Source organism: Neoarius graeffei, chromosome 27 (assembly GCF_027579695.1).
Source record: "Neoarius graeffei isolate fNeoGra1 chromosome 27, fNeoGra1.pri, whole genome shotgun sequence".
NCBI lineage: Eukaryota > Metazoa > Chordata > Actinopteri > Siluriformes > Ariidae > Neoarius > Neoarius graeffei.
The window spans coordinates 14,953,859-14,979,799 of NC_083595.1; the positions used below are offsets into that span (position 1 = coordinate 14,953,859).

General features: G+C 45.7%; 1 protein-coding gene across 4 annotated transcripts in view; it reads right to left on the minus strand.

The window, feature by feature from the left end:
- The window catches only part of cdkl5 (cyclin dependent kinase like 5), a 145,973-nt gene that overhangs the window by 1,485 nt on the left and 118,547 nt on the right, over positions 1-25,941 (minus strand). For all 4 annotated transcript variants that reach the window (XM_060911112.1, XM_060911110.1, XM_060911111.1 and 1 more), the window contains 4 exons: positions 25,235-25,340; positions 24,512-24,635; positions 24,165-24,270; positions 1,312-1,515 (listed from right to left, as the gene is read on the minus strand). In XM_060911112.1, coding sequence (XP_060767095.1) covers positions 1,312-1,515; positions 24,165-24,270; positions 24,512-24,635; positions 25,235-25,340 — 540 coding nt within the window. The remainder of the gene's footprint in view (positions 1-1,311; positions 1,516-24,164; positions 24,271-24,511; positions 24,636-25,234; positions 25,341-25,941) is intronic.

A 25,941-nucleotide genomic window follows, 5' to 3' on the forward strand; every position in this document is an offset into this window, starting at 1 on the left:
GCAGAAATATTAAGATTCAGAAGCACAAACATTCACAGTTATGAGGAATTAGAAACTTAGAACTCCATGATTTCAAATGATAAGGATTCAAGAACTATAAGAATTTAGAACTATAATGTTTCAAAACTATATGAATTCAGACATATAATGATCCAGATCTATATGGGTTCAGAACTATAATGATCTAAAACTATTAGGATTAAGAACTATAAGAATTCTGAAGTATAAGAATTCAGAAGTATAAAGATTTGAAATGATACGAATTCACGACTATATGAATTCAGACCTATAAAGAGTCAGAATTATAATAATTCAGAACCATAATGATCCAGAACTATATGGGTTCAGATCTATAAGGATTCAGAACTATAAGAATTCTGAAGTATAAGAATTAAAAAATATCAAGAGTCAGAACTATAATTATTCAGGTCTATAAGTGTTCAGAACTGTAAGGATTCACATTTATAATGATCCAGAACTATAAACATTCAGGACTCTAAGGATTCAGAAGTATAAAGATTTGGAACAATAAGAATTCAGAAGCATAAAGAGTCAGAACTGTATTAATTCAGAACTATAATGATCCAGAATTACAGTATAAGGATTCAGCACCATAGAACTATCAGGGTTCACATATACAATGATCCAGAACTATAAAGATTCAGGACTCTAAGGATTCAGAAGTATAAAGATTTGGAACGATAAGAATTCAGAACTATATGAATTCAAACCGATAAGGAGTCAGAATTATAAGAATTCAGAACTATAACGATCCAGAACTATAAGGATTCGGAACTATAAGAATTCAGAAGCATAAAGAGTCAGAGCTATCGAAATTCAGAACTATCATGATTCAGGACTATAAGTGTTCAAAATTGTAAGGGTTCACACATATAATGATCCAAAACTATAAAGATTCAGGACTATAAGGATTCAGAACTATAAGAATTCCAAAGTATAAGAATTCAGAAGCTTAAAGAGTCAGAACTATAAGAATTAAGAACTATAATGCTCCAGAACTATAAAGATTGAAGATTATAAGGATTCAGAACTATGATAAACATTCATATGCAACATTTTCTATAAGGTTTCACATGGATTTATAAATTCAGTGCAGAACATTTCTGAAATAAAAGCATTCACATGACTCAGAACCCTAAGAATTCAGATCTGTAAAGATCCGGAACAATGACATAAGAATTGCTAAAGATTCAGCACTGCAGATCCATAAGAATATGCAATCTAAGACTTAACACTATCATAATTGTATTTGAATCTATGGTTCAAGACAAAAAGCAACCAGATTCTTGCCTGAGGTTGCACATTTGTATGTTTCTCTATAGGCCAGGTGTTGTCCCTGTCTCTTTCTCGATCATGCCCTCGATCTCGGTTCCTATCTCTGTCCCGGTCCCTGTCTCGTTCTCTGTCCCGGTTTCGGTGACGGCTGCTGTGGTGGGATGAGGATTTGACTGGTCTCTGGAGCACCAGCTGGTCCTGCTGGCCTTCAGCTGCAACCTAGCAACCATGCAGAGAAAAAAAAACAGTGTGCAAAAGCACAAAAATCCGGGCAACAATCGAGAAACTCGAGGACAGGGAAACCGAAAAACAAAAGATAACGTGCAAGAGGCCAGCAGGCTGGGAGTGTACCATCAGTTCCCTTTGCAATCTGCTGATATATAAAATTATGCTACATACTGTATATATTAATATGCACAGTGTTTTATTAGCTGGACTATTAAGACACACCCAGCCCCTGTCTCTACTATCTAGTGTAAATATGTTTGTGTTTTTGGGGGGAAAAACACATTGGGTTCCATTCTCCTGCACTCTCCTGCTTTTGGAGAATCCTAAGTGTAGCAGTGTATCCACTGTAAGCAGGCACTGCTGAAGTCCCATGCATCTGATGACATGCTTGTGCTGCTATGCTAGTGGGAATGTAAATGATGTTTCACAGATAGAAACAGTCGGGACCAGATCCATAAAATCAGAATGCATGCTTAATAAGAGTTTTAGGTAACAGAACTTCAATTTGGAATCACTGATATTCAGAACTGAATGTACTGCGTTACGATTTCTGAACATTAAGGATTCAGAAGCATAGCTTAATATCTTACCAGGTGCTCTGAGAGCTGCTCGTTGAATGTTTACATGAATCTGGGCCCAATGCTCATGGTGTCACATATGGTGAACAAATACCACTGAGTAGCTAAAATAAATAAATAAATAACATGTGATGGCAACATTTATAGACGCATGCAGTGGAGACTCTGGTGTGATGTCAACAGTGCACAATGTGGAGTGGGACGGTTCCATGAGTGCTGTACCATGGGCTGAGCAAGGACAGGAAGCACAGAGGAGTTATGCTTTAAGCTATTCTTTGAGTTAAAGAGGGGGAAAAGGCTTTTCTTGATGCTCGGGTTCCTTCCCTCGCAGCCCTCCGTCTGGAATATAAGACGCAGAAAAAAGGCCAGCGGCTCATTGCAGGAAGAGACAGACATGTTTTTTGTTGTTGAAAGCAGCAGATGAGATGAACATACGGACCCATGGCTTAGAGTTTACACACAGAGCACATTTTTTGGATGAGAGGCAGATTTCCATCACAGACACACTGCTTGGGTCTGCTTATGACAATTTTTTTTTTTTTTTTGGGGGGGGATTCCATGAACATGATTCCCATTATGTCTTATCAGGATTTGAGCTTTTGAGAGATTTGATAAAGGATAGGATTATAGCCCGGTGTGAGCTGAATTAGCTTTACCTGATTAGCACATCATAGTATGAAGCAAATTAGGCTAGTCCTTATTCAAATAGATTTTCCCCATAAAATAAATTAAAATTAAACTGGTATAAACACAAAACAACTCTAGACTAACAAAACGCAGAATATCATAGGCTAGCATTAGCTATATGTAGCTTTCTCTTAAGGCTAATATAAGGTGACCAGATTTCTGAGAAGAAAACCGGGGACATTTTCGGTTCGGCGGTGAAAATATCATTAAAACATCTAATGTTTCCATCTTTGTAATAAAAAGGGGGGACAGTTCTGGTTTTCATGTATTTTGATCATGCATTGCATAGAAAGTGGGATTTTCCTCACTGAGTGCACTGTAGGCCGATTCTGCAACTGCTTTCGGTTAACATTAATTAAAGGCAATGTGAAAATCTCTGGTGTGGGTACACAGTTTAGCTTTATAGACTCTTAAATTGTAGGCTAGCTGAAATACAGTAGATGTTTTAGACCCATGAAAGTAAATATATTAAATTAATTATCATATATGCCACTAGTAATGGGTATTTAAAAATATATAAAAAACACAACTTAAATAAACAGTTTACTTCAATACAAGCAATTTCAAGGTATGGTATTATTATTATTATTATTATTATTATTAAAGATACAAATGATTCCCGATCTCCCACAGCCTAAACTGTAGCCGTAGCTGAATTGACAACCTCGCCTAAATGAGTAGCCAAAATCAAAAGTAGCCTTACTTTGGTAACATTACTATAAGCCTACAGCTTTACATAGCCAGCTACTCTGTAAGATAACACATCAATCTGTGTGTCAGTTAGCTTATGCCGTTGAATGATTACAATTTTACCTCAGCTGGATTTCTGTTACAGCAACGCTATATCTCACAACAATTTCAGCTGACTGATTGGCGCTGCACTGAGCCTTCTCCTGCTAGCACTGGCCGCAGTTGGCTACGGTTTGTTAGGTCAACCGCTACTTCTCAATACAGTGGTTCAACTGTCCAGGAACGGATGAAGTGATCTGTCAAAGCTGAATGAATGACTTTAGTTAAGGCAAAAATTCTAATGTTTCGCTAAGAAGTTGTTCCTGTTAGGACTTGGACTGTTTTGGCCTCTAGAGGCCGCTGTTATTTCCTTTTCGTGTCATATTTATTTTGGCCTCTAGAGGCCGCCACTGTTCCTGTGTTTTGTGTTTTTTTTTGTTAATTGCCTGTTAGTCCTAATTATCTTCACCTGTGTCCTTAATTAGTTTGTGTATTTATACCCCTGAGTTCAGTCCTCTTGTCACGGAGTCTTTGTGCTGTTATGTTTATCTCCAGTTTCCTTTGTACTGTGTTTTGTGGATCTTCTGAGCTTTTGCATTTTTGCCTTTTTCTTTTTGAATTATACTCTTTGTTTTTGTTTTTTTTTGTTTTGCCCTGGATTGTATATAGTGTACATAGTATAAATAAACCTTTTGTTACTTTTTCTACTTCCGCCTCACGCCTCTGCATTTGAGTCATTCCCCTGGTGGCCTAGTGGGGGTTTGCTGGATCATCACACCAACGAACCAGGTTCGAATCCCAGCAAAACCCTAACAGAAAGACTCCATCATGACCGACTCAGCAGAGGCTGCTTCAACTGTCTACCCGGCCAACCTTCAGGGAATTATGGCAGCTTTGACACGCTTCGGAGCGACCATGGACGCTCATGGACGTACGCTCACCAGCCAACGTGAGGCCCTTGCTCGCCACGAGGAACTGCTTCAGCAAATTGGGAAAACCCTGGCACAGCTGACATCTCTGCCTGCATCTCCTGCTCCTGATCCAGTTCCTGCTCCTGATCCAGCTCCCACTCCTGCTCCAGTGCCTCCTGCCATGCTGCCTTCTTCACCTCGTGAACCCAGCCTTCCTGCACCACAGAGGTATGACGGCAAGCACAGTGAGTGCCGAGAGTTCCTTACCCAGTGTCAACTCACCTTTGAGCTTCAGCCTACCACCTACACTACGGATCGCCGCAAGATTGCCTTTGTGATCACCTTATTAGCTGGTAAGGCGCGAGCCTGGGCTACTGCTATCTGGCAAAGACAGGGACCTGAGTGCTTTGATTTCCAGCTGTTTTCTGAAGAGATGCTTTGGGTCTTCGATCAGGCAGACATCAGTACCGACGCAGCCCGAAAGCTCATGTCCATCCGGCAAGGAGGAAGCGTCGCAGATTATGCCATCTCGTTCCGAACACTTGCAGCAGTAAGTGGATGGAACGAGACTGCCCTGGTGTCAGCCTTCCACCATGGTCTGTCTGACCCCATCAAGGACGGTCTGGCCTCTATTGGATGCCCAAGTGACCTCGAAACCCTCATCTCACATGCTATTCATCTGGACAACAGGATGAGAGAACGCCACCAAGCCTTGAGCCCCCCCAGCCTCCCTACCTCTACCTGGAGATCGTCTACCTCCTTCAGTGACTGTCCAGAACCCATGCAAGTGGGTCGTACTCGCCTCTCCGCATCTGAGAGGGAGCGCAGAAGGAGGGACAAGTGCTGCATCTACTGTGGCAAGCCTGGTCACTTCCGAGCATCATGTCCCGAACTCTTGGGAAAAGGACCGCCCCGTCCAGCCGAGGGAGGGTTGTGACGGGGCCTACCCTCTCTCCCGGACTCCCTGGCCAAGGAATCTACATCCCGGTCTCCATCTCCTGGGGTGAGTCTGTCCACTCTTGTCAAGCTTTGATAGACTCAGGGGCGGCTGGGAACTTTATGGATATTCACTTCGCCCAAAGCATCAATATACCTACTGCACCTCTTGAAGTCCCTCTGTCTGTGTCTGCCCTTGATGGCCAAGTGTTAGGTGATGGAAGAGTCACTCAAGTTACTTCTCCAGTCTTCCTCCAGTCTCAAGGTCACAAGGAAGAAATATCCCTGCACCTGATTCCTTCACCTGAGTTCCCAGTTATTCTAGGCCTTCCTTGGCTTACTCGCCACAACCCTCGCATAGACTGGGTAACAAGCCAGGTTGTGGAATGGGGCCCTGCATGCCATGCCTCTTGTCTGCTCTCTAGCTCTCCTGTGTCTCCTGCTGAGCCCCCTGATCTCACCGAGTTATCTCAAGTTCCCACAGAGTACTGGGATCTCAAGGAGGTATTCAGCAAGAGCAGGGCCGCCGTTCTTCCTCCGCACCGGGCCTACGACTGTGCCATCGACTTGCTCCCTGGGACTACCCCTCCTCGTGGCAGACTGTTTTCCCTCTCTCAGCCAGAACGCAAGGCTATGGAGGAATACCTCAAAGACGCCCTGGTCTCTGGGTTCATTCGACCCTCCACCTCACCTGCTGGTGCCGGCTTCTTCTTTGTCGGCAAGAAGGATGGGGGGCTTCGACCATGTATTGACTACAGGGGCCTGAACAAGATCACTGTGCGCAACCGATATCCCCTTCCGCTGATGTCCACTGCTTTCGACCTGCTCCAAGGCGCCACCGTCTTCACCAAGTTGGACCTACGGAACGCATACCACCTCATCCGTATCCGACAGGGAGACGAGTGGAAGACTGCCTTTAACACCCCGTCTGGGCACTATGAATACCAGGTGATGCCCTTCGGACTCACCAACGCACCAGCTGTTTTTCAGGCCCTAATCAACGACGTCTTAAGGGATATGATTAACCTGTACGTCTTTGTCTACCTCGATGACATCTTTATCTTTTCCAAGACCGTGCAGGAGCACCGCCACCATGTCCGCCAGGTTCTCCAGAGGCTGCTACAGAACAATCTGTTCGCCAAGGCCCAGAAATGCGAATTTCATGTTCCCGAGGTCTCCTTTCTGGGATTTATTGTACGGACAGGCCAACTCCAAATGGACCCTGCCAAGACCCTGGCCGTCCGGGACTGGCCTACTCCCAAGTCTGTTAAGGAGGTTCAGCGGTTCTTAGGATTCGCTAACTTCTACCGCAAGTTCATCAGGAACTTCAGTTCTGTGGCAGCACCCATGTCAGACCTCACCAAAGGGACAGGTGGATCTTATGGCTGGTCTCCTCAGGCAGAAAAGGCGTTCAAAGACCTCAAGGCCCGCTTCTGCACGGCACCCATTCTGGTCCTCCCAGACACCTCCCAACCATTCATCGTGGAGGTGGACGCCTCGGACAGTGGTGTCGGCGCGGTACTCTCTCAACGTTCGGAAGGAAAGCTGCACCCCTGCGCTTACTTCTCCCACCGCCTGAGTCCTGCGGAGTCCCGGTACGATGTGGGGGATCGAGAACTGCTAGCGGTCAAACTGGCCCTTGAGGAGTGGAGGCACTGGCTGGAGGGAGTGCAACATCCATTCCTGGTTTGGACTGACCACAAGAACCTGGAGTACCTCCAGCAAGCCAAGAGACTGAACCCTCGACAGGCTAGGTGGGCCCTGTTTTTCAGTCGGTTTGACTTCACCCTCTCGTACCGTCCCGGCTCCAAGAACACCAAACCTGACGCACTGTCCAGGCTGTTCTCTGCCACTAACAGGGAGAATGAAGTCGGGCCTATTATCCCGGTGTCCCGGATTGTGGCCCCTGTCCGCTGGGGTATTGAGGAGGCTGTTCGACGAGCCCAACGCCAGGACCCCGGTCCTGGGACGGGGCCACCGGGCCTCTTGTACGTCCCACATCAAGCCCGGGCCAAGGTTCTCCAGTGGGGTCACTCTTCCCCTCTCACCGCCCACCCGGGAGCTCGGAGGACCCTGGACTTCCTGAAAAGACGCTTCTGGTGGCCTAACATGGAGCAGGAAGTAAGGTCATTTGTCCTGTCCTGTGAGGTTTGCACCAGAACCAAGAACCCACGACAGCGTCCCCAGGGTCTCCTGCATCCTCTGACCATTCCCCGGCGTCCCTGGTCCCACGTGGCAGTCGACTTCATCACGGGTCTCCCTGAGTCACAAGGTAACATGGTCATTTTGGTCATTGTTGACAGATTCTCCAAGGCCTGCCGCTTCATACCTCTGTGCAAACTCCCCTCTGCTCTTGAAACAGCGAAACTTATATTTAATCATGTCTTCCGAGTCTTTGGTCTTCCACAGGACATCGTCTCAGACCGAGGGCCCCAGTTCTCCTCCCGAGTGTGGCACGGGTTCTGCAAGGTCATCGGAGCCACTGCCAGCCTCTCCTCTGGGTTTCACCCACAGTCCAATGGTCAGACGGAGAGGCTCAACCAGGACCTGGAAACCACCCTGCGAGGCCTGGCTATGGATAACCCGACATCGTGGAGCACCTGGCTGCCATGGGCAGAGTACGCCCACAACACCCTGCAGTCATCGGCCACCAAGCTGTCGCCATTCCAGTGCCAATTCGGGTTCCAGCCACCTCTGTTCCCGGACCAGGAGGAGGACGCGGGGGTGCCCTCGGTCAACCAATATGTGAGACGGTGTCGCAAGACCTGGAGCAAGGTCAGGAAGACCCTCATACAGACCTCCAGAACCAACCAGACTCAGGCCAACCGCCACAGAAGACCTGCACACACTTTCCGCCCTGGGCAGCGGGTTTGGCTGTCCACTAAGGAACTTCCGCTGCGGGTGGAGAACCGCAAGCTTGCTCCTCGCTACATTGGCCCCTTCAAGGTGGTGCGCAGGGTGAAGCCTGTCTCCTACCGGCTTCAGTTGCCCCGGACTCTGAGGATCAACCCCACTTTCCATGTTTCCCTGTTGCGGCCTGTACTGACGTCTACGTATGCCCCTGCCCCTAGGAACCCCCCACCCCCCCGCATCTTCCAGGGGCAGACTGTGTTCACTGTGCATCGCCTGCTTGACTCCCGCCGGGTCCGCGGCGGGTTGCAATATCTGGTGGACTGGGAGGGCTATGGTCCTGAGGAGCGCTGCTGGGTTCCTGCTCGGGATGTCCTGGATAAAGAACTGTGTCGGGACTTCCATTTGGCCCATCCAGATCGCCCTGGGAACGTCAGGAGACGCTCCTAGAGGGGGGGGTCCTGTTAGGACTTGGACTGTTTTGGCCTCTAGAGGCCGCTGTTATTTCCTTTTCGTGTCATATTTATTTTGGCCTCTAGAGGCCGCCACTGTTCCTGTGTTTTGTGTTTTTTTTTGTTAATTGCCTGTTAGTCCTAATTATCTTCACCTGTGTCCTTAATTAGTTTGTGTATTTATACCCCTGAGCTCAGTCCTCTTGTCACGGAGTCTTTGTGCTGTTATGTTTATCTCCAGTTTCCTTTGTACTGTGTTTTGTGGATCTTCTGAGCTTTTGCATTTTTGCCTTTTTCTTTTTGAATTATACTCTTTGTTTTTGTTTTTTTTTGTTTTGCCCTGGATTGTATATAGTGTACATAGTATAAATAAACCTTTTGTTACTTTTTCTACTTCCGCCTCACGCCTCTGCATTTGAGTCATTCCCCTGGTGGCCTAGTGGGGGTTTGCTGGATCATCACACCAACGAACCAGGTTCGAATCCCAGCAAAACCCTAACAGTTCCTCAGCTCCACCAATCAAAATACTGGGAAAGCTATCGCCAGAGGTGTTCTAGAACAGAGGTTCTTAACCTTTTCTATTGTAAGGCCCACCTATTCATACTTGTAAGGAGTCGGGGCCCATTAAAAAAGATCCCCAATTATTTTGGCTGATCTATTCTATTAGAATGTAATAATCTATTGTAAAGTGAATTAATGGGATGCAACATCACTCCTTGTTACAGATGGGAGCCCATGAATTAAATAAATGCAATTAGAACAAATTTTTAAATTGTACAGTGGTGCTTGAAAGTTGATGATCCCTTTAGAATTTTCTATATTTCTACATAAATATGACCTAAAACAACATCAGATTTTCACACAAGTCCTAAAAGTAGATAGAGAAAACCCAGTTAAACAAATGAGACAAAAAATATTATACTTGGTCATTTACTTATTGAGGAAAATGATCCAATATTACATATCTGTGAGTGGCAAAAGTATGTGAACCTCTAGGATTAGCAGTTACTTTAAAGGTGCCCTTCCACCAAAAACGTTTAATACTGGCTCTTTTTGAAATAGCATAGTTCACTCCAAGTTGCATATGCATGCTGCATGTGAAAATGTAATTCTACTCCCGTTCCCTGTATTAGCTTATGAAAGAAAATAGTCGGAAAAACGAGCGAATCTGAAAAAGCCCTACGAACTTACGTCACTTCGAAGATTAGTATTCATGGCCTCGCCCACCTTGGCTTGCGACCGCCCACGGGAAGAAAGTTCGGATTTAAGTGCGAGGAGAGATAGCAGAGCCCATCTCGTCAGTAGCTAACGAAGAGGACTGTTACAAATGGTAACACAGGAAGGCGACATGGACGCAAAAAGGACAGTTCAGAATGATTTAATAAACGAAAGTCTAGGGGGGTACACAAAAGGGGGAGCCGCGCTCCCGGTTCAAGATGAAAGCAAAAGCAAAGAGCCCCTCAGAAGGCTCAAAACACAAAAATAGGGCACTCAGGCCAATCAAAAAGCAGTCACAAACAGGCGCGTAGCAGAGACAAGACAAGCGCTGGCGTCAGACGGGTTCAGCGAGGGAAGCGAGCCGGATGCAAGTGAAAACCGGGAGGGAAAGCTCCAGCTGCCGCTTAAATACGCTCACGCCCCTCCCTGGCCCAGGTGACATTGAGCAGGTCCTCCTACTGCGCCGGCGGTGTACCTACAGGGCATGGGGCACAACAACGATTAGTGGGTGCCAAACCCACATAGACCCAGAAGGGAGAAGAAAGAGGAAACAAAAAAAACAAGAACACCAGGCTGGTAACACCCCCACCACAAAAGGGAGACCATGGTCTCCAAGGAAAAGACAAGGGCACGTAGGGGGCAAAATACCATGCAGCCAGCATGATATCAGGCCCTAGCATAAACTGCAAGCAGTCCAAGATATTGTGCACGCCCACCACCACATCATACACATGTGCAACACATAAACGGTCACATGAAATATACAGTATACATAAATGGACATCAGCAAGTGCTGACGATGAGGCACTTACCGATGACACAGGCCTAATGGCTGAAAATACAGACACACAACACCTAGGGCAGACTTAAACTGCCAGACACTAGGGCAGTCACGCGCACCAAATTGAATTTGAATTTGAATGCCTAACGGTCTAAACGGTCGTCACGTCAGAATGGCAAATGTCAGAGGGCGCTACAGCTCTGGATAGGGCGTCGGCCACGACGTTGTCCTTGCCGCGGATATGAGAGATGCGCAGGTCGAATGGCTGAAGTAATAAACTCCAGCGCATCAGGTGGCGGTTGCTGTTGAACATTCGGTTGAGGAACTTTAGGGGATCGTGGTCGGTGTAAACCACGATTGGCTGGGACGACGAGCCTAAATACACCTCAAAATGCTGAATGGCCATCACAAGCGCCAGGGCTTCTTTCTCGATAGTGGCGTAGTTTCGCTGCGCACGATTGAACCTTTTCGAGAAGAAGCAGACCGGGTGCTCGTGTGTTTCAAAACTCTGGAGGAGGACGGCTCCCGCGCCGGCATCACTCGCATCGATGGCGAGGCTGAACGGCTTCGAGAAGTCAGGCGCCACCAAGACAGGCGCTGACATCAGGAGGGTTTTAACGTTCTCGAACGACTTCTGACAATCATCTGACCATTGAAAGACAGTTTTCGGGCTCAGCAAGTCGGTGAGAGGCGAAACGATGGCGGCAAAGTTTTTGCAGAAGCAGCGGTAATAACCGACTAACCGCAAGAATCTGCGCAGCTCCCGTCGATCATTGGGCACAGGATAAGCCTGCACAGCTTCAACTTTAGCAGCCACGGGACGAACCATCCCACCACCCACTACACGCCCCAAGTACGTGACGGTTGCTTTACCAAAGTCGCATTTGGCGAGGTTGATGGTCAGCGACGCAGCGGAGAGGCGACGGAACACTTCGTGTAACCGGGCCACATGTTCGGACCACGTACGATCATGCAGGACTAAGTCATCCAAATAGGCATCACAATTTGGCACATCAGACAGCACTAAATTCACGAGACGCTGGAATGTAGCACCAGCGTTACGCATGCCAAACGCCATTACATTATATTGCAGAAACGCGTCAGGGGTGACAAAAGCAGAAACCAGCTTTGCTCTAGGGGTGAGGCCCACTTGCCAGTACCCCTTGAGCAAGTCTAATTTGGAGACAAACGTGGCGGACCCGAGCCTGTCAACACAGTCATCTACCCAAGGCATGGGGTAGCTGTCGGGGACGGTGACTGCATTAACCCGACGGTAGTCAGTACAAAAGCGATAGGAGGAGTCGCTTTTCAGGACCAACAGGCAAGGCGAACTCCACGGACTAACACTAGGCTCTGCCAACTTGTTGGAGAGGAGGTATTCAGTCTCCTGACGTAAGATGGCACGCTTCGTCGGATTTACCCTGTACGGATGCTGTTTAATTGGGAGACTACTCCCCACGTCAACGTCGTGCTGGAGGACAGTGGTCCTAGATGGAACATCGCGGAATATTTCAGGATATTCGTTAATCAGTGACACAACATCGCGTTGCTGCTGTTCAGTTAGATGTGTTAACTGGGTTGGCAGCATTGCCAACATCTCGGAATTTTTCAGACGCCCCTGGACTATGCAGCGCAACGGGGCAGAGTCGACATCCTCACCCCCAGCTACTGCGGAGAGAAGGACGGTGGGGGAATCGAGCGGCTTACGAGAGTGATAGGGCTTCAGCATATTAATGTGACAAACACGAGAACTGACACGCTTATCAGGGGTCGCAATCGCGTAGTCCACATCGGACAGTTTTTTCTCCACGCTGTATGGACCGTGGTATTTGGCCTGGAAAACAGAGCCTGGAATTGGCATCAACACCAGAACTTCGTCACCGGGGCTGAAGCTACGACTGCGCGCTTTGCGGTCAAATCGGTGTTTCATTTCACCTTGGGTTTTCTCAAGGTTCACTCTGGCGATGGCGCGAGCGCGGTATAAGCGTGTGCGGAAATCGCTGACGTACTGTAGCAGGTGTTGCGGGGGTGCAGTACCAAGCCAGCGCTCACTCAATATGGACAGTGGTGTTCTCAGCCGGTGAGCAAACACTAATTCAGACGGACTAAAACCGGTAGATTCTTGTACCACTTCATGCGAAGCAAATAACAACCACGGCACAGCATCTTCCCAAGACACCCCAGTCTCCAAACAATATGCACGGAGCATACACTTGAGCGTTTGGTGATACCTCTCCAGTGCGCCCTGGCTGGCGGGATGGAAAGCAGAGGACACTCGATGGGTAATTTGGAGAGACTGGAGGGCCTTGGCAAAGGCTTTGGACATGAAATTGGTGCCCTGATCGCTCTGTATTTCACGAGGCAGCCCAACAAAGGAGAAGAAACGGAGCAGTGCTCGTACGATGGATTTCGTGGTGATTTTGCGTAGAGGTATGGCCTCAGGGTAGCGAGTGGACGTACACATCACAGTTAACAGATATTAATAGCCACTTTTCGACCTCGGTAGTGGACCAACGCAATCAATCACTACTCGTTCAAACGGCTGGCCAATGGCTGGTATGGGGTGTAACGGTGCAGGCGGGATTAACTGATTAGGCTTGCCAGCGAGCTGACAGACATGGCATGATTGACAGAACTTAACCACGTCACGCCTAACACCGGGCCAGAAGAAATGTCTCGCTATGCGATCAAGTGTTTTGGTCACGCCGCTATGGCCAGAGAGGCCGTCGTGAGCCATACTCAGAATTTCCGCTCTGTACTTGGACGGTACCACTATCTGTTGCAGTGACTGCCAATCCTCAGACTGGTCACAAGGCTTCCACTTTCTCATAAGCACGCCGTTGTGTAAATAATAACCTTGTGAGATGGTGCCTATCTCAGAGTCTGAACACACGGATTTAAAACAGGCTACCAGACTGTCGTCAGATTTTTGCTGCTGAATGAGATCAGACTGTGTTAGTCGGAAATCTGGGCGGTCATGCAAGACCTTCGGGATTGCAGGGTCTAACACAGTATCGCACTTCGGTTTATCCTTCAGGAGTCTAGCGCACGCTTCTGGTATCGCCATAAACGTGTCAGCTAAAGTGATGTCTGGCACCACTTTCAATACAGCTTTCTTCGCTTGGGCACGCGTGACTACACTGGCATGAAAAACGTCACGATGCTCGCGCTCGCATGCATCGGGCGTGTCAGATACCAGAGGTTTCGTCACAACTTCGAGCGGCGCATCGCAGCTAAACACATTACCACGGCCGATGTCATTACCGAGTAACAGTGTAACGCCTGGGACGGGCAGTGTGTCATGAACGGCGACATTCACCTCACCACTGGCAAGGTCAGACCGCAGCAATACGCGGTGGAGGGGCATCTCAGACACCCCCTTCCCGATACCACGAACCAGCACACTACTGCCTGTGGCAGTACGCGCTGACAACGGAAGGACCCCCTGCAAAAGGATTGACTGATTCGCGCCGGTGTCGCATAAAATGCGGACGGGCACCCGAGCGGCGCCAGACACGGACACGGATCCATCCAACAGGAACGGATCGTAAGATGACTTGTCAGAGTTTGCGGCATAATCGGAACGACGCTGCAGAGGTGGAAGTGAACAAGCTAAACCGACGCTTTTAGTGTTGTCATCCCTAGCACGTTTACGTTTCAATTTCAAACAGTCGGCAATCACATGACCGGGTTTACTGCAATAGAAACAACCTTGCTGAACGGTTGGCGTAGATGGCGGCTTGGTCCCAGCGCGGTTGCGGGATACAGTCGCCACGGGAGACGTAGGACGAGGTTTAGTTTGGACACGGTCGTGGTGGATGAGTGAATACTCGTCGGCGAGCGTGCACGCAGCAGAAAGTGTTTTAGGTTTCTGTTCGCTGACATGCGTTGCGACCAAGGGCGGCAGGCAATTAATGAACTCTTCGAGGAGGATTAACTCAGTCAACTTGGCCATATCATTGGCTCCAACGACGGTGCGCCAGCGGTTGAATGACGTTTCTTTCAACCGGCCAAACTCGACATACGTCTGATCGTGTTTCTTCCTAAGTTTTCTAAATCTCTGGCGATACGCTTCGGCTGTTAGCTGGTAACCGTTTAGAAGTGCTGTTTTAACCGGGTCATAGTCGGCGCTACGGTCAACAGGGAGAGAGGAATAGATCTCCTGGGATTTACCCGTTAAAACGCATTGGAGGAGGAATGCCCATTTGTCTTTCGGCCAAGCCAAATTGGTTGCCACCCTTTCAAAGTGAGGGAAATATCGCTCAACGTCTGCCTCACTAAAGGGGGGAACTAATCTGATATTTTTAGCCTCATCAAAAGCAGATTTGGCCTTCGCGGTCTCAGATTCTAACCGGCGGATTTCGGCCTCGGTATTTAGACGCTCGCGCTGTAATTCAATCTCCAAACGCCTCTGCTCAGACTCCATCTCCAGACGCTTCTGCTCGAGGTCCAGCTCGCGCAAGCGGATCCGGGTGTCTCGGGCCTGAGCAGGAGCTGGGGACTGAGTAGGAGACGCGGACGCGGAGGGCTGCAACTTTATAGGCGTTTGACGCTGAGACAACACACCCATTTCGACAAGTACAGCGAGAAGTTTAGCTTTAAGAGCGTCTTTGGTGCGTTCTTCGTCAGCGCTTAACGGAATATTGTACTCCTTGGCTAAATCGAGCAGCTCGGGTTTGTTAAGCCTATGCATCTTTGTGCGAGATGGAGACTTAAGAAATTCCTGGACCGACGTCATATTTTAGAGGCCTCGTAACAGGCAACAACGAAAACAGGTGCGCTTACCGAACCGGCGAGATAATAAGCAACAGGCGCACAATAATCGGTACTAATTGACACTAGTCAACGAAATGCCCCTCACGTGAGGGTTATAAAGATTAACGAGCAGCAGGTTAACCAATCCAAACAAAAGGCAACGAGACTACTCAAAAATCAAACAAGCTACTAAGTAGCACAGGTGGTTAATTAGAGCAGGCACTGATGTGCAGACAGAACCACAGTCAATCAAACTTCCCAAAAACCGTACAGATCCACTCAAAAAGAAAAACGAGAGCGGATAGCGAGTCAGGCAGAGCCCAACAAAAACAGATTGGCGCGCTGGTGTACTAACATGGATGGCAACGGGCAGGGAGTGGCTACCTACACTGTCTAAACTGAAACTGGAGAAAACAAAAGCCGAAATATCTCCGGTTATTCCGTGGAGTACCCAGCTCGAGGCAGTAACAAGGACCTAACAGCAAGTTGAAAACATGTCTGAACAAGTTCGTGCCTGTGTTATTTGTGGCAGCAACACATCAACGTTGCATGTTTGGGGAGGCTGGGACCTCCCCTGTGCGAGTTATGAGCGTTCAAAGTCGGGCTGGAGTCGCCGACAGAAACGAAACCTAAGCGGAGCGCTGCGGCTCGCCTCAGGGCGAATTACGTCCCGAGGCGTGGGGCTAGCCCGCCCTGGCAGTGCTGGTTTGTTGGGGAGAGGGCAGAGGTCGCTGGCTGCCAAGTTTGGGGAGGCTGTGCGAGTTATGAGCATCCAAAGTCCCCTGTGCGAGTTATGAGCATCCAAAGTCGGGCTGGAGCCGCCGACAGAAACGAAACCTAAGCGGAGCAACGTTGCAAGATAGAAGAGGTGAAGAAGAAATGGTTGGAATTTATCTTTGGAACACCACCAGCAAAGTATAATGCAATGTTAGTACTGTGTTCTGATCATTTCAACCACAGTGACTTTTCAAACTTTGGTGCCTTCAGTAGTGGTTTTGCTTCAAGGTTGTTTTTAATACTTGGATCTGTACCGCCAAGACAATCGACCACCAATCTGTAAGTAAAACTGTAAGTAAAACATGAACTTTTTGTTCGAAGGTCTTTGTTACAAAATAGCATGTTCATATTCTCCACGTTAGCATGCATGACATGGTCACAAGCTAGGCAGAGATGAGAGTTTCCCGCTTTTTCTGAGTAAAAAACGACCTTTTTATATTATGCCAAATCCGTTGAGAATTTTTTATAATTAATTTCGGGGGGTTGGGGTATGTTCCTTCATGCTGTTCAAACTTTATTAACTCCAACAATGTTTACACATTATTTGTAAGTCGCCATCTTTAGTCTCGTTTAAATCTCATTGAATGTGATGTAAAATTCGTGTTATCTACATTGTTATTGGTCAAAACATCGATGTCGAGACCATAACAGCCAATCAAAACAGTTTTTACAAAGACACCCACATCCGCTTGTTCTGACCCACTGAAGGTAGCGTCACAGTGCTGTTAGCCAATCAGAGGTAACACGTTTACTGATTGCTGTTCACCAATCAGAGGTAACACGTTTACATGTCATGAATATTAATGAGTAAGAGCTGAAATCCTGTCGTTCTCCCGCCACCCACTCCTCCACCAAACTAGAACAGCCTGAAACAGGAGAACCACAGCATTTTTTTCACCAAAACCGGCTCACAGGGCATTCATTCATACTAGAGACCACTGCATAATTAATGAAAAAACAATGCAATGAGACCTTTAAAGGTGAAATTGGAGTCAGGTGTTTTCAATCAATGGGATGACAATCAGGTGTGAGTGGGCACCCTGTTTTATTTAAAGAACAGGGATCTATCAAAGTCTGATCTTCACAACACGTTTGTGGAAGTGTATCATGGCACGAACAAAGGAGATTCCTGAGGACCTCAGAAAAAGCGTTGTTGATGCTCATCAGGCTGGAAAAGGTTACAAAACCATCTCTAAAGAGTTTGGACTCCACCAATCCACAGTCAGACAGATTGTGTACTAATGGAGGAAATTCAAGACCATCGTTACCCTTCCCAGGAGTGGTCAACCAACAAAGATCACTCCAAGAGCAAGGCATGTAATAGTCGGCAAGGTCACAAAGGACCCCAGAGTAACTTCTAAGCAAATGAAGGCCTCTCTCACATTGGCTAATGTTAATGTTCATGAGTCCACCATCAGGAGAACACTGAACAACAATGGTGTGCATGGCAGGGTTGCAAGGAGAAAGCCACTGCTCTCCAAAAAGAACATTGCTGCTCGTATGCAGTTTGTTAAAGATCACGTGGACAAGCCAGAAGGCTACTGGAGAAATGTTTTGTGGATGGATGAGACCAAAATAGAACTTTTTGGTTTAAATGAGAAGCGTTAGGTTCGGAGAAAGGAAAATGCTGCATTCCAGCATAAGAACGTTATCCCATCTGTGAAACATGGTGGTGGTAGTATCATGGTTTGGGCCTGTTTTGCTGCATCTGGGCCAGGACGGCTTGCCATCATTGACGGAACAATGAATTCTGAATTATACCAGCAAATTCTAAAGGAAAATATCAGGACATCTGTCCATGAACTGAATCTCAAGAAAAGGTGGGTCATGCAGCAAGACAACGGCCCTAAGCCCACAAGTCGTTCGACCAAAGAATGGTTAAAGAAGAATAAAGTTAATGTTCTGGAATGGCCAAGTCAATTTCCTGACCTTAATCCAATGGAAATGTTGTGGAAGGACCTGAAGCAAGCAGTTCATGTGAGGAAACCCACCAACATCCCAGAGTTGAAGCTGTTCTGTATGGAGGAATGGGCTAAAATTCCTCCAAGCCGGTGTGCAGGACTGATCAACAGTTACCGGAAACATTTAGTTGCAGTTATTGCTGCACAAGGGAGTCACACCAGATACTGAAAGCAAAGGTTCACATACTTTTGCCACTCACAGATATGTAATATTGGATCTTTTTCCTCAATAAATAAATGACCAAGTATAATATTTTTGTCTCATTTGTTTAACTGGGTTCTCTTTATCTACTTTTAGGACTTGTGTGACAATCTGATGATGTTTTAGGTCATATTTATGCAGAAATACAGGAAATTCTAAAGGGTTCACAAACTTTCCAGCACCACTGTAGGCATTGTATTTAAAACTATATGGATGTGCCAGAAGCCAAAACCATGTATGCAGATCATTCTCGGTCAGAAGGGATTAATGATCCAAAAGTGAAGTCTGGTTGATTAACACAAGAACTTATTGCCATGTTTGTGTTCAGCAAACAAGCAAGTTATTAAAACCAAGAAGTACACTCAAAAGAAGTGGCTATAGAAACCGTTCAATGGGATTAGATCCTTACACGTTAACAAAGAAGGATTTTTCCAATGAAAGAAAAATTTACCACTTAAATTTGACATTAGTAGAATAAATTTTCATCCTATTGTAGCCGTAACTAAATACAAAAACAACAGTTATGCATACTATTAATTAACTTAATGTAAAGCTAATTAACAGATAATCAACAGATTTTCAGGGGTTTTAAGTGTGTATTTTTAGTCTTTTGTATTTGTAATTATTTGTATCTGTACACGCACGCAAGAAGTACACCAGCTCTGCTGATCAACTTATCACGTTTAAATAATGTTATTAATTCACTCATTATGAGTTGGAAAATTATCCATCTGTTGAGTTCCCTGAAATGTCAAACTACCTGGTGCTGCAGACATCGTTCTGCATGGACAAACAGATGAAAACCTGGAAGAGCATGGAGGAGTACAACTTTTTATATGTGACTGGGTTAAAGATCTGGGGATCAGGACACTATAAGATAAATCCTGTATCGTTTTTGCCCGAGTAAGTAGGAATTTCTGGGCTTTTTGTATGTGTCTTTGTGATGGTTGCTAGGATGCTACAAGTTTTAGTATCAGATGTAAACAAACCACAGCCTGCGCTTCTCTTCCAGCAGGCATCACAGATCCCACAAACGTATTTATTTATTCTGCCCACTGCATGCATATCCTATCTCTGTGTATGCGTATGCGTGTGTGTGGGCGTGCGCGCGCGCACGTGCACACGGGTTAAGTGCAGAGGAGGAATGTGACAAAAATAAAGGCTTGTTCTTCTTAATTTACCCACAAATGTATTTATTCCACTTGAAAAGTGTTCGCCAAACCAGCTACCGGATTTGGGATACTACGACATCCTGAACTATTTAGTATTTGGCTTCAAACTTGAAAAAAATTTGCGGCTCACTAGATGGCGCTTCGTGGCCCAGTGGTTGAGAAACACTGTTCTTGAACATCTCTCCTATCGGCCTCAGCCTGTCTTAAAATAATCCACAAAACAATACACAAGACATCTGCTGAAATCTGGTAGGTGTTTCGGTCTTTTTTTTTTGGGGGGGGGGGGGGGGGGTGTCTGTCATTCATGGTTAAAAACAGGGACATTTCCAGGGACAGCTTCAGCCAGGGACAGGCCACCAAAAACGGGGACATCTGGTCACCCTAGGCTAATAGCATATCACAGATTCGTATTCGCTTTAGATACTGTAGTTTTCTAATAAGGCTAGTAGTATACTACAGGCTAGTATTAGATTTAGATAATGTGGCTTTCTATTAAGGCTAACAGAATATTGCAGGCCAGAATTGGCATCACATAATGGAGCTTTCTAATAGGGCTAATAGTATACCACAGGTTCATATTAGATATATATGGAGCTTTCTCTTAAGGCTAACAACATATCACAGGCTAGTATTAGCTTTAGAAAACGTGGCTATCACAGGCCAGAATTAGCATCACGTAATGGACCGTTTTAATAAGACTAATAATATACCACAGGCTAGCATTACCTTTCGATAATGTGGCTTTCTATTAAAGCTAATAAAATACTGAAGGCTAGCATTAGCTTTAGAAAAAGTGGCTTTCTATTAAGGCTAATAGAATATCACAGTCCAGAATTAGCATCACATAATGGAGCTTTCGAATAAGGCTAATATAGTGAATAGTATACCACAGGCTAGCAGTAGCTCTATTTGTAGCTTTCTCTTAAGGCTAATAGCACACCACAGAATAGTTTTAGCTTCAGATAATGTGGCTTTTTATTAAAGCTAATAGAATATAACAGCCCAGAATTAGCCTCACATAAAGGAGCTTTCTAATAAGGCCAGTCTTAGCTTTCATCCTATAAAGAACTGATGTAGACTAAGATGTACACCTTTCAAAAGGTATTTTATTTCAAGCTCTTTAAACCCAGATTGGTATAGCACGTTGTAGGCTAACTGACTAGCGGGACTCCATTTTGTTGGATGTGCATATGCTAGGGTGACCAGACGGACAGTCCCGATTTGGGGTTGTGTGTCCCGAGTCCTGACAAAAGTCTGTCGGGACATGGATATGTCCCGGTTTTCGCCACTCACGACGTTTGCGACTGAGCAGCGTGGGAATCATTAGCGGAGAAATGTCTGCATTTACTATTTTGATGAATTGACAGGAATCGCAAACTTTCCTGGTTACTGCCCCCTGGCCTGGGTGTTTATTTAGCCACATTATTCCAGACAACAGAACGTGTTGCCATGCAACAATAAAATAAATATTAACTGGCGCGAATGTTCTTTGTCTAGCAGCTAGCAGCAGTAATGCCGCAGCAATTATGCCGAAAAGAAAATGTACCTTTTCCAAAGATTTACAGGGCACCTACCCCTTCCTCCGAGAGGCGCAGAACAATGCGCACGAAGCCTACTGCACACACTGTAAGTGTTTTGTTCTTGTACTGAGTTGGATAGCCTATGTTGCAAATGATGTGCGCTCCTGTGGGGGCTTTCCTCAGGCTGTCACCCCTCTCCTCCTTTATTGCTGTTTTGTTTGAGTGTATATTTACGGAAGCCGAGAGAGGCCCTTCATATAATCTTTTTTTATTCACCTTGTTATCCCGACATAACGACATAATTAATTCAGGATCTCGAGAAAACAACACAACTAATTCGAGATCTCGAGAAAACAAAACTGTTATTCCGAGATCTCGAGAAAACAAAACCGTTATTCCGAGATCTCGAGAAAACAAAACAATTATTTCATGATCTCAGCTGGATCACTGTATCTCCGTCGGTAGAGACGAAGCCGGGCCAGTCTTCTGCAGAGGTGCCGCGGACTAATTTTGAAATTATCCCTTATTAAAAGACTTAATGCAATCTCTCCCTGTGTCAACCCCTGATCAAAATATTGCCTTATTAGGTGATCAATTATTCCAGCACCTCCAAGTCCGAGGCCATGGTTCTCGACCGGAAAAGGGTGGCTTGCCCTCTCCAGGTTGGTGGAGAAGTCCTGCCTCAAGTGGAGGAGTTTAAGTATCTCGGGATCTTGTTCACGAGTGAGGGAAGGATGGAGCGTGAGATCGACAGGCGGATCGGTGCAGCCTCCGCAGTGATGCGGTCGCTTTACCGGTCCGTCGTGGTGAAGAAGGAGCTGAGCCAAAAGGCGAAGCTCTCAATTTACCGGTCAATCTACGTTCCGACTCTCACCTATGGTCATGAGCTTTGGGTAATGACAGAAAGAACAAGATCGCGGATACAAGCGGCTGAAATGAGTTTCCTTCGCAGGGTGGCTGGGCGCTCCCTTAGAGATAGGGTGAGAAGCACAGTCACTCGGGAGGAGCTCGGAGTAGAGCCGCTGCTCCTCCACATCGAGAGGAACCAGCTGAGGTGGCTCGGGCATCTTTTTCGGATGCCTCCTGGACGCCTCCCTGGGGAGGTGTTCCAGGCATGTCCCCCTGGGAGGAGGCCCCGGGGAAGACCCAGGACACGCTGGAGGGACTATGTCTCTCGGCTGGCCTGGGAACGCCTCGGTGTTCTTCCCGAGGAGCTGGCCGAGGTGTCTGGGGAAAGGGAAGTTTGGGCTTCCATGCTTAGACTGCTGCCTCCGCGACCCGGTCCTGGATAAGCGGAAGAAGACGAGACGAGACGAGACAATTATTCCAGACATTCTAATGACCAAAGTTGCGTCTATACAGAATGAGAAATAGCCCCAAAGTCAGCATATCACAAGTCTCTTGGCGCACCTGAATGAACCATTTCTCAGCTGTTTACTCGAGATCATGAAATAATTGTTTTGTTTTCTCGAGATCACGGAATAATTGTTTTGTTTTCTCGAGATCTCGGAATAACGGTTTTGTTTTCTCGAGATCTCGAATTAGTTGTGTTGTTTTCTCGAGATCCTGAATTAATTATGTCGTTATCTCGGGATAACAAGGTGAATAAAAAAAAGGATTATATGAAGGGCCTCTCTCGGCTTCCGTAGTATATATTCTCAAATCACTTGTCTCTTTTTTGTTTCTGTTTAACATACCATTCTGACAGTTTGGCCATATTGCTGTGTTGAACAGCTTGTTGCACCTTCCATTAAAGTGTTCACTTTTGTACACATCATCTTGCTTTATTCATTCAGTTGTGGGGGATGGTTAGTAAGGTTGATTCTGACCTAGGCTATGTTGAGGTCATATATCTACTTTTTAAGTTCATGCTATAGTGCATACAATTTTAGAGATATAGCCTACATGTGCATATGCATTCTTCTTGGTGTTCTCACAAACAGGTGAAATAAATCAGTTTAAATTTGGCCTATGGACATAGCCTGGCCTATTCTCAGCCATTACAAAATCTGTTGTCTGACCATAATTTAACTGATCTGTATACCACTATGCTACTAGAAAACAAAATGCCTGTTTGTTTTATTTCATGTGAGATGTTGATAAATGTGAGCTTCAACAAAATAAGAGCACCTCCCTGAGTGTCACGTTTACGTAAAAAAAAGGTGTGCGTGCACGAGTATGGTCGCGCGCAAAAGTGTCCCGGTTTCAGACTAGGGAAATCTGGTCACCCTAGCATATGCATCATCAAGCTGTTTAGTGCTGATTTAAATAATTTTGTACAAATTGGAATAAAATAGAGTTAAGAAGGGACGAATAGTTTAGAAAGTCAGGATAAGTGGAAAAGTGGACTATTCATTAAGCATATAGCATATATTCTTACACACACACACACACACTGCTGTAACTATGTCAAATGGCTAAGAGACAAACACATACCAAGCAACTCAGAGAGACAGCACACATAAAGCACATAAAGCAATCCTGCTTGCAGCCGTAGTTTCTCAAATTTCTGTAATAATACTGAAAGTAGGGGAAAGTTAGCTTTAGGTGCTAGGCTAATCTGTTCCCACTAAGTTTTTTTTTTTTTAAATTCATTACTGGCATCATGATCTTTCTTGGATAACACAGGGGTGGATAAATGAGTAGCTGGTTGTACTGGACAAGTATCATATGGCACAAAGCCATCATGTACCATAATTATCCTGCTAACACAACACAAAATCACTACAGGGTTATATATATCGAGAGAGAATAAAAGACACTGGTTAGGTTCATATAATATCTTTTACATGTGATGTGAGGAGTGAACACTACATCTCAATGACTTTTTGTTGTGAGGGCACAAACATGATTACTAGATTTTAGCCTAGTCAATGACATTTCAACCAAAACACAGGATTTGGTAGCACACTAGAGCTTTTACGTACTCTGTGGGCTCGCTCTGTGGGCTTGATTTATCATTTGTCCACCTGTGTTAAGACATTCTTTCAGTTACAATACATGTATTTTCTGCTATGATTACCATTTAAATTACACAAGAAAAAATGCATAATTTAAATGGTTTATCAGCTCAGACAGAATTCAGTCGAATGTTAAAAGGGTGAGACTCACTGGTTGTGACTTCTTCTTTTTCTTCTTTATTGCTCTAAAGAAACCCTGTTTTTCCTTCTGTTTTGGAATCTCCGGTGGGTTCATAACCATTGCCTCAGAGTTATTCCTTAAATCAGAATCAAAACAAATATATTGTAAGATGCTTCCAAACTTTTCAGGCCAGACTTTAAGAATTCCTGACTATTTTGCAAAATGCTCAGAATTTTATAATTCATCTGAAATTGAATGTGGAAGAAAGAGTCAAATGTGAAAATGAGCTAAAATCAGACAATAATTTCAGTAGTGTGAAAAGATGAGCTGTGATACTAAGAACTACTGAGATAGTCATGCTAACAGCGAGGGCTCACCATGGGTCAAAGTTCGTCTGGCGTTTGGAGTGGTTGGCCATGGCAGCGCTGTCTGCTGATATGGGTGGAACTCTGCTCTGAGCCGCACTGTCATGGAAGGAATTGTCTGGCCGTGGAGAAGGGACTAGGGTATACATGAATACACACACAATACCCAATATGTAGTAAGTGGTAGGTTCACCTGTGCACTAGCAAAACATAAAAAGTAAATCTACATTTCTCTGATCATGTTCATACTTTTGCCAAGAAAAGGTCTGATTTAGCTTCATTCCTCAGTTACCAGATTTTTTTTCAAATCCCAATTTATCATCATATAATTATAATGCTGACCAAGAGCTGACCTAGTGGTTAGCATGTCTGCCTCTCGACCCGGTAATCTTGAGTTCTATTCATGATGGGTCATACCAAAGACCACTGTAAAAATGGTACCTACTGCCAAATGGTGAGGCATGCTGAATACAGATGCGAGTAGGGACTCAAACTCTCGTGGTTACCGAAGGACCAGCCCCCCACTGTAACCCTAGGTATGTAATAGGTGAAAGGCAGAGGGGCTACAGAAACGGAGATCAGCGCTGCCCAAAGTGCCTTAAGGGCCTGGTTAGTACTAGAACAGGAGACTGCCTGGCAAGACCAGGTCCTGGCATGGGAGGGACTTTGACTTTGAATTAGCATACTGAAGGTTAAACTTTTAGGCTTTTATTCTCAGCTCAGGTTTGTGAATACCTCTGTAAAAGCTGCCCACTCTACGAGGCATTGAGTCACTATAGATGATCCGGTTCTCCTTGGAGGACGTTCCGTCTTCCATATGTGGATCATGGTACATCCCAACCTGCAGCACAAGAAGAACAGAACACAGCATAAACTAGAAGGGTACTCAATAGAGTGCATACCTCCACCAAGCCACATATTCGGATTTCCATCAAAATCTAATCAATTGTTCCTTGGCCCATGGCCCACCTTTCTTCAAAATTTCATCAAAATCTGTTCACTACTTTTTGAGTTATGTTGGGAACAGGCAAACAAACAAATGGAGTCAAAAACATAACCTTGAACAACAAAGTAATTTTTTGCTCCACACTACCCTTCTGCATGTTTCCTACACACACCTGGCCTTGTTTGGGCTACACCTGATATGGCACATCTTATTCCCCATGTAGTACACTGTTTTGGAATCATGTGAAATCATAACTGAAGGCACTGTGGAAAACATCCAGCCCAAAAGGCAGATGATTCCAGGCCAGATATAGTTAGCTTTTGGTTGAAGTTTATAGCAAAGGCATAGCTCAACCATAAGCAGCTACTAGGATTTCACAGCATTTGGAATCTTGGAAAAAAGTAAGCACAAAAATTGCAACCAATCATTTGTCAGGTTAGTCCACAGCAGTCCCTTTCATGTCATTTTGGTGCAGAACATTGTAAAACTATCTTTG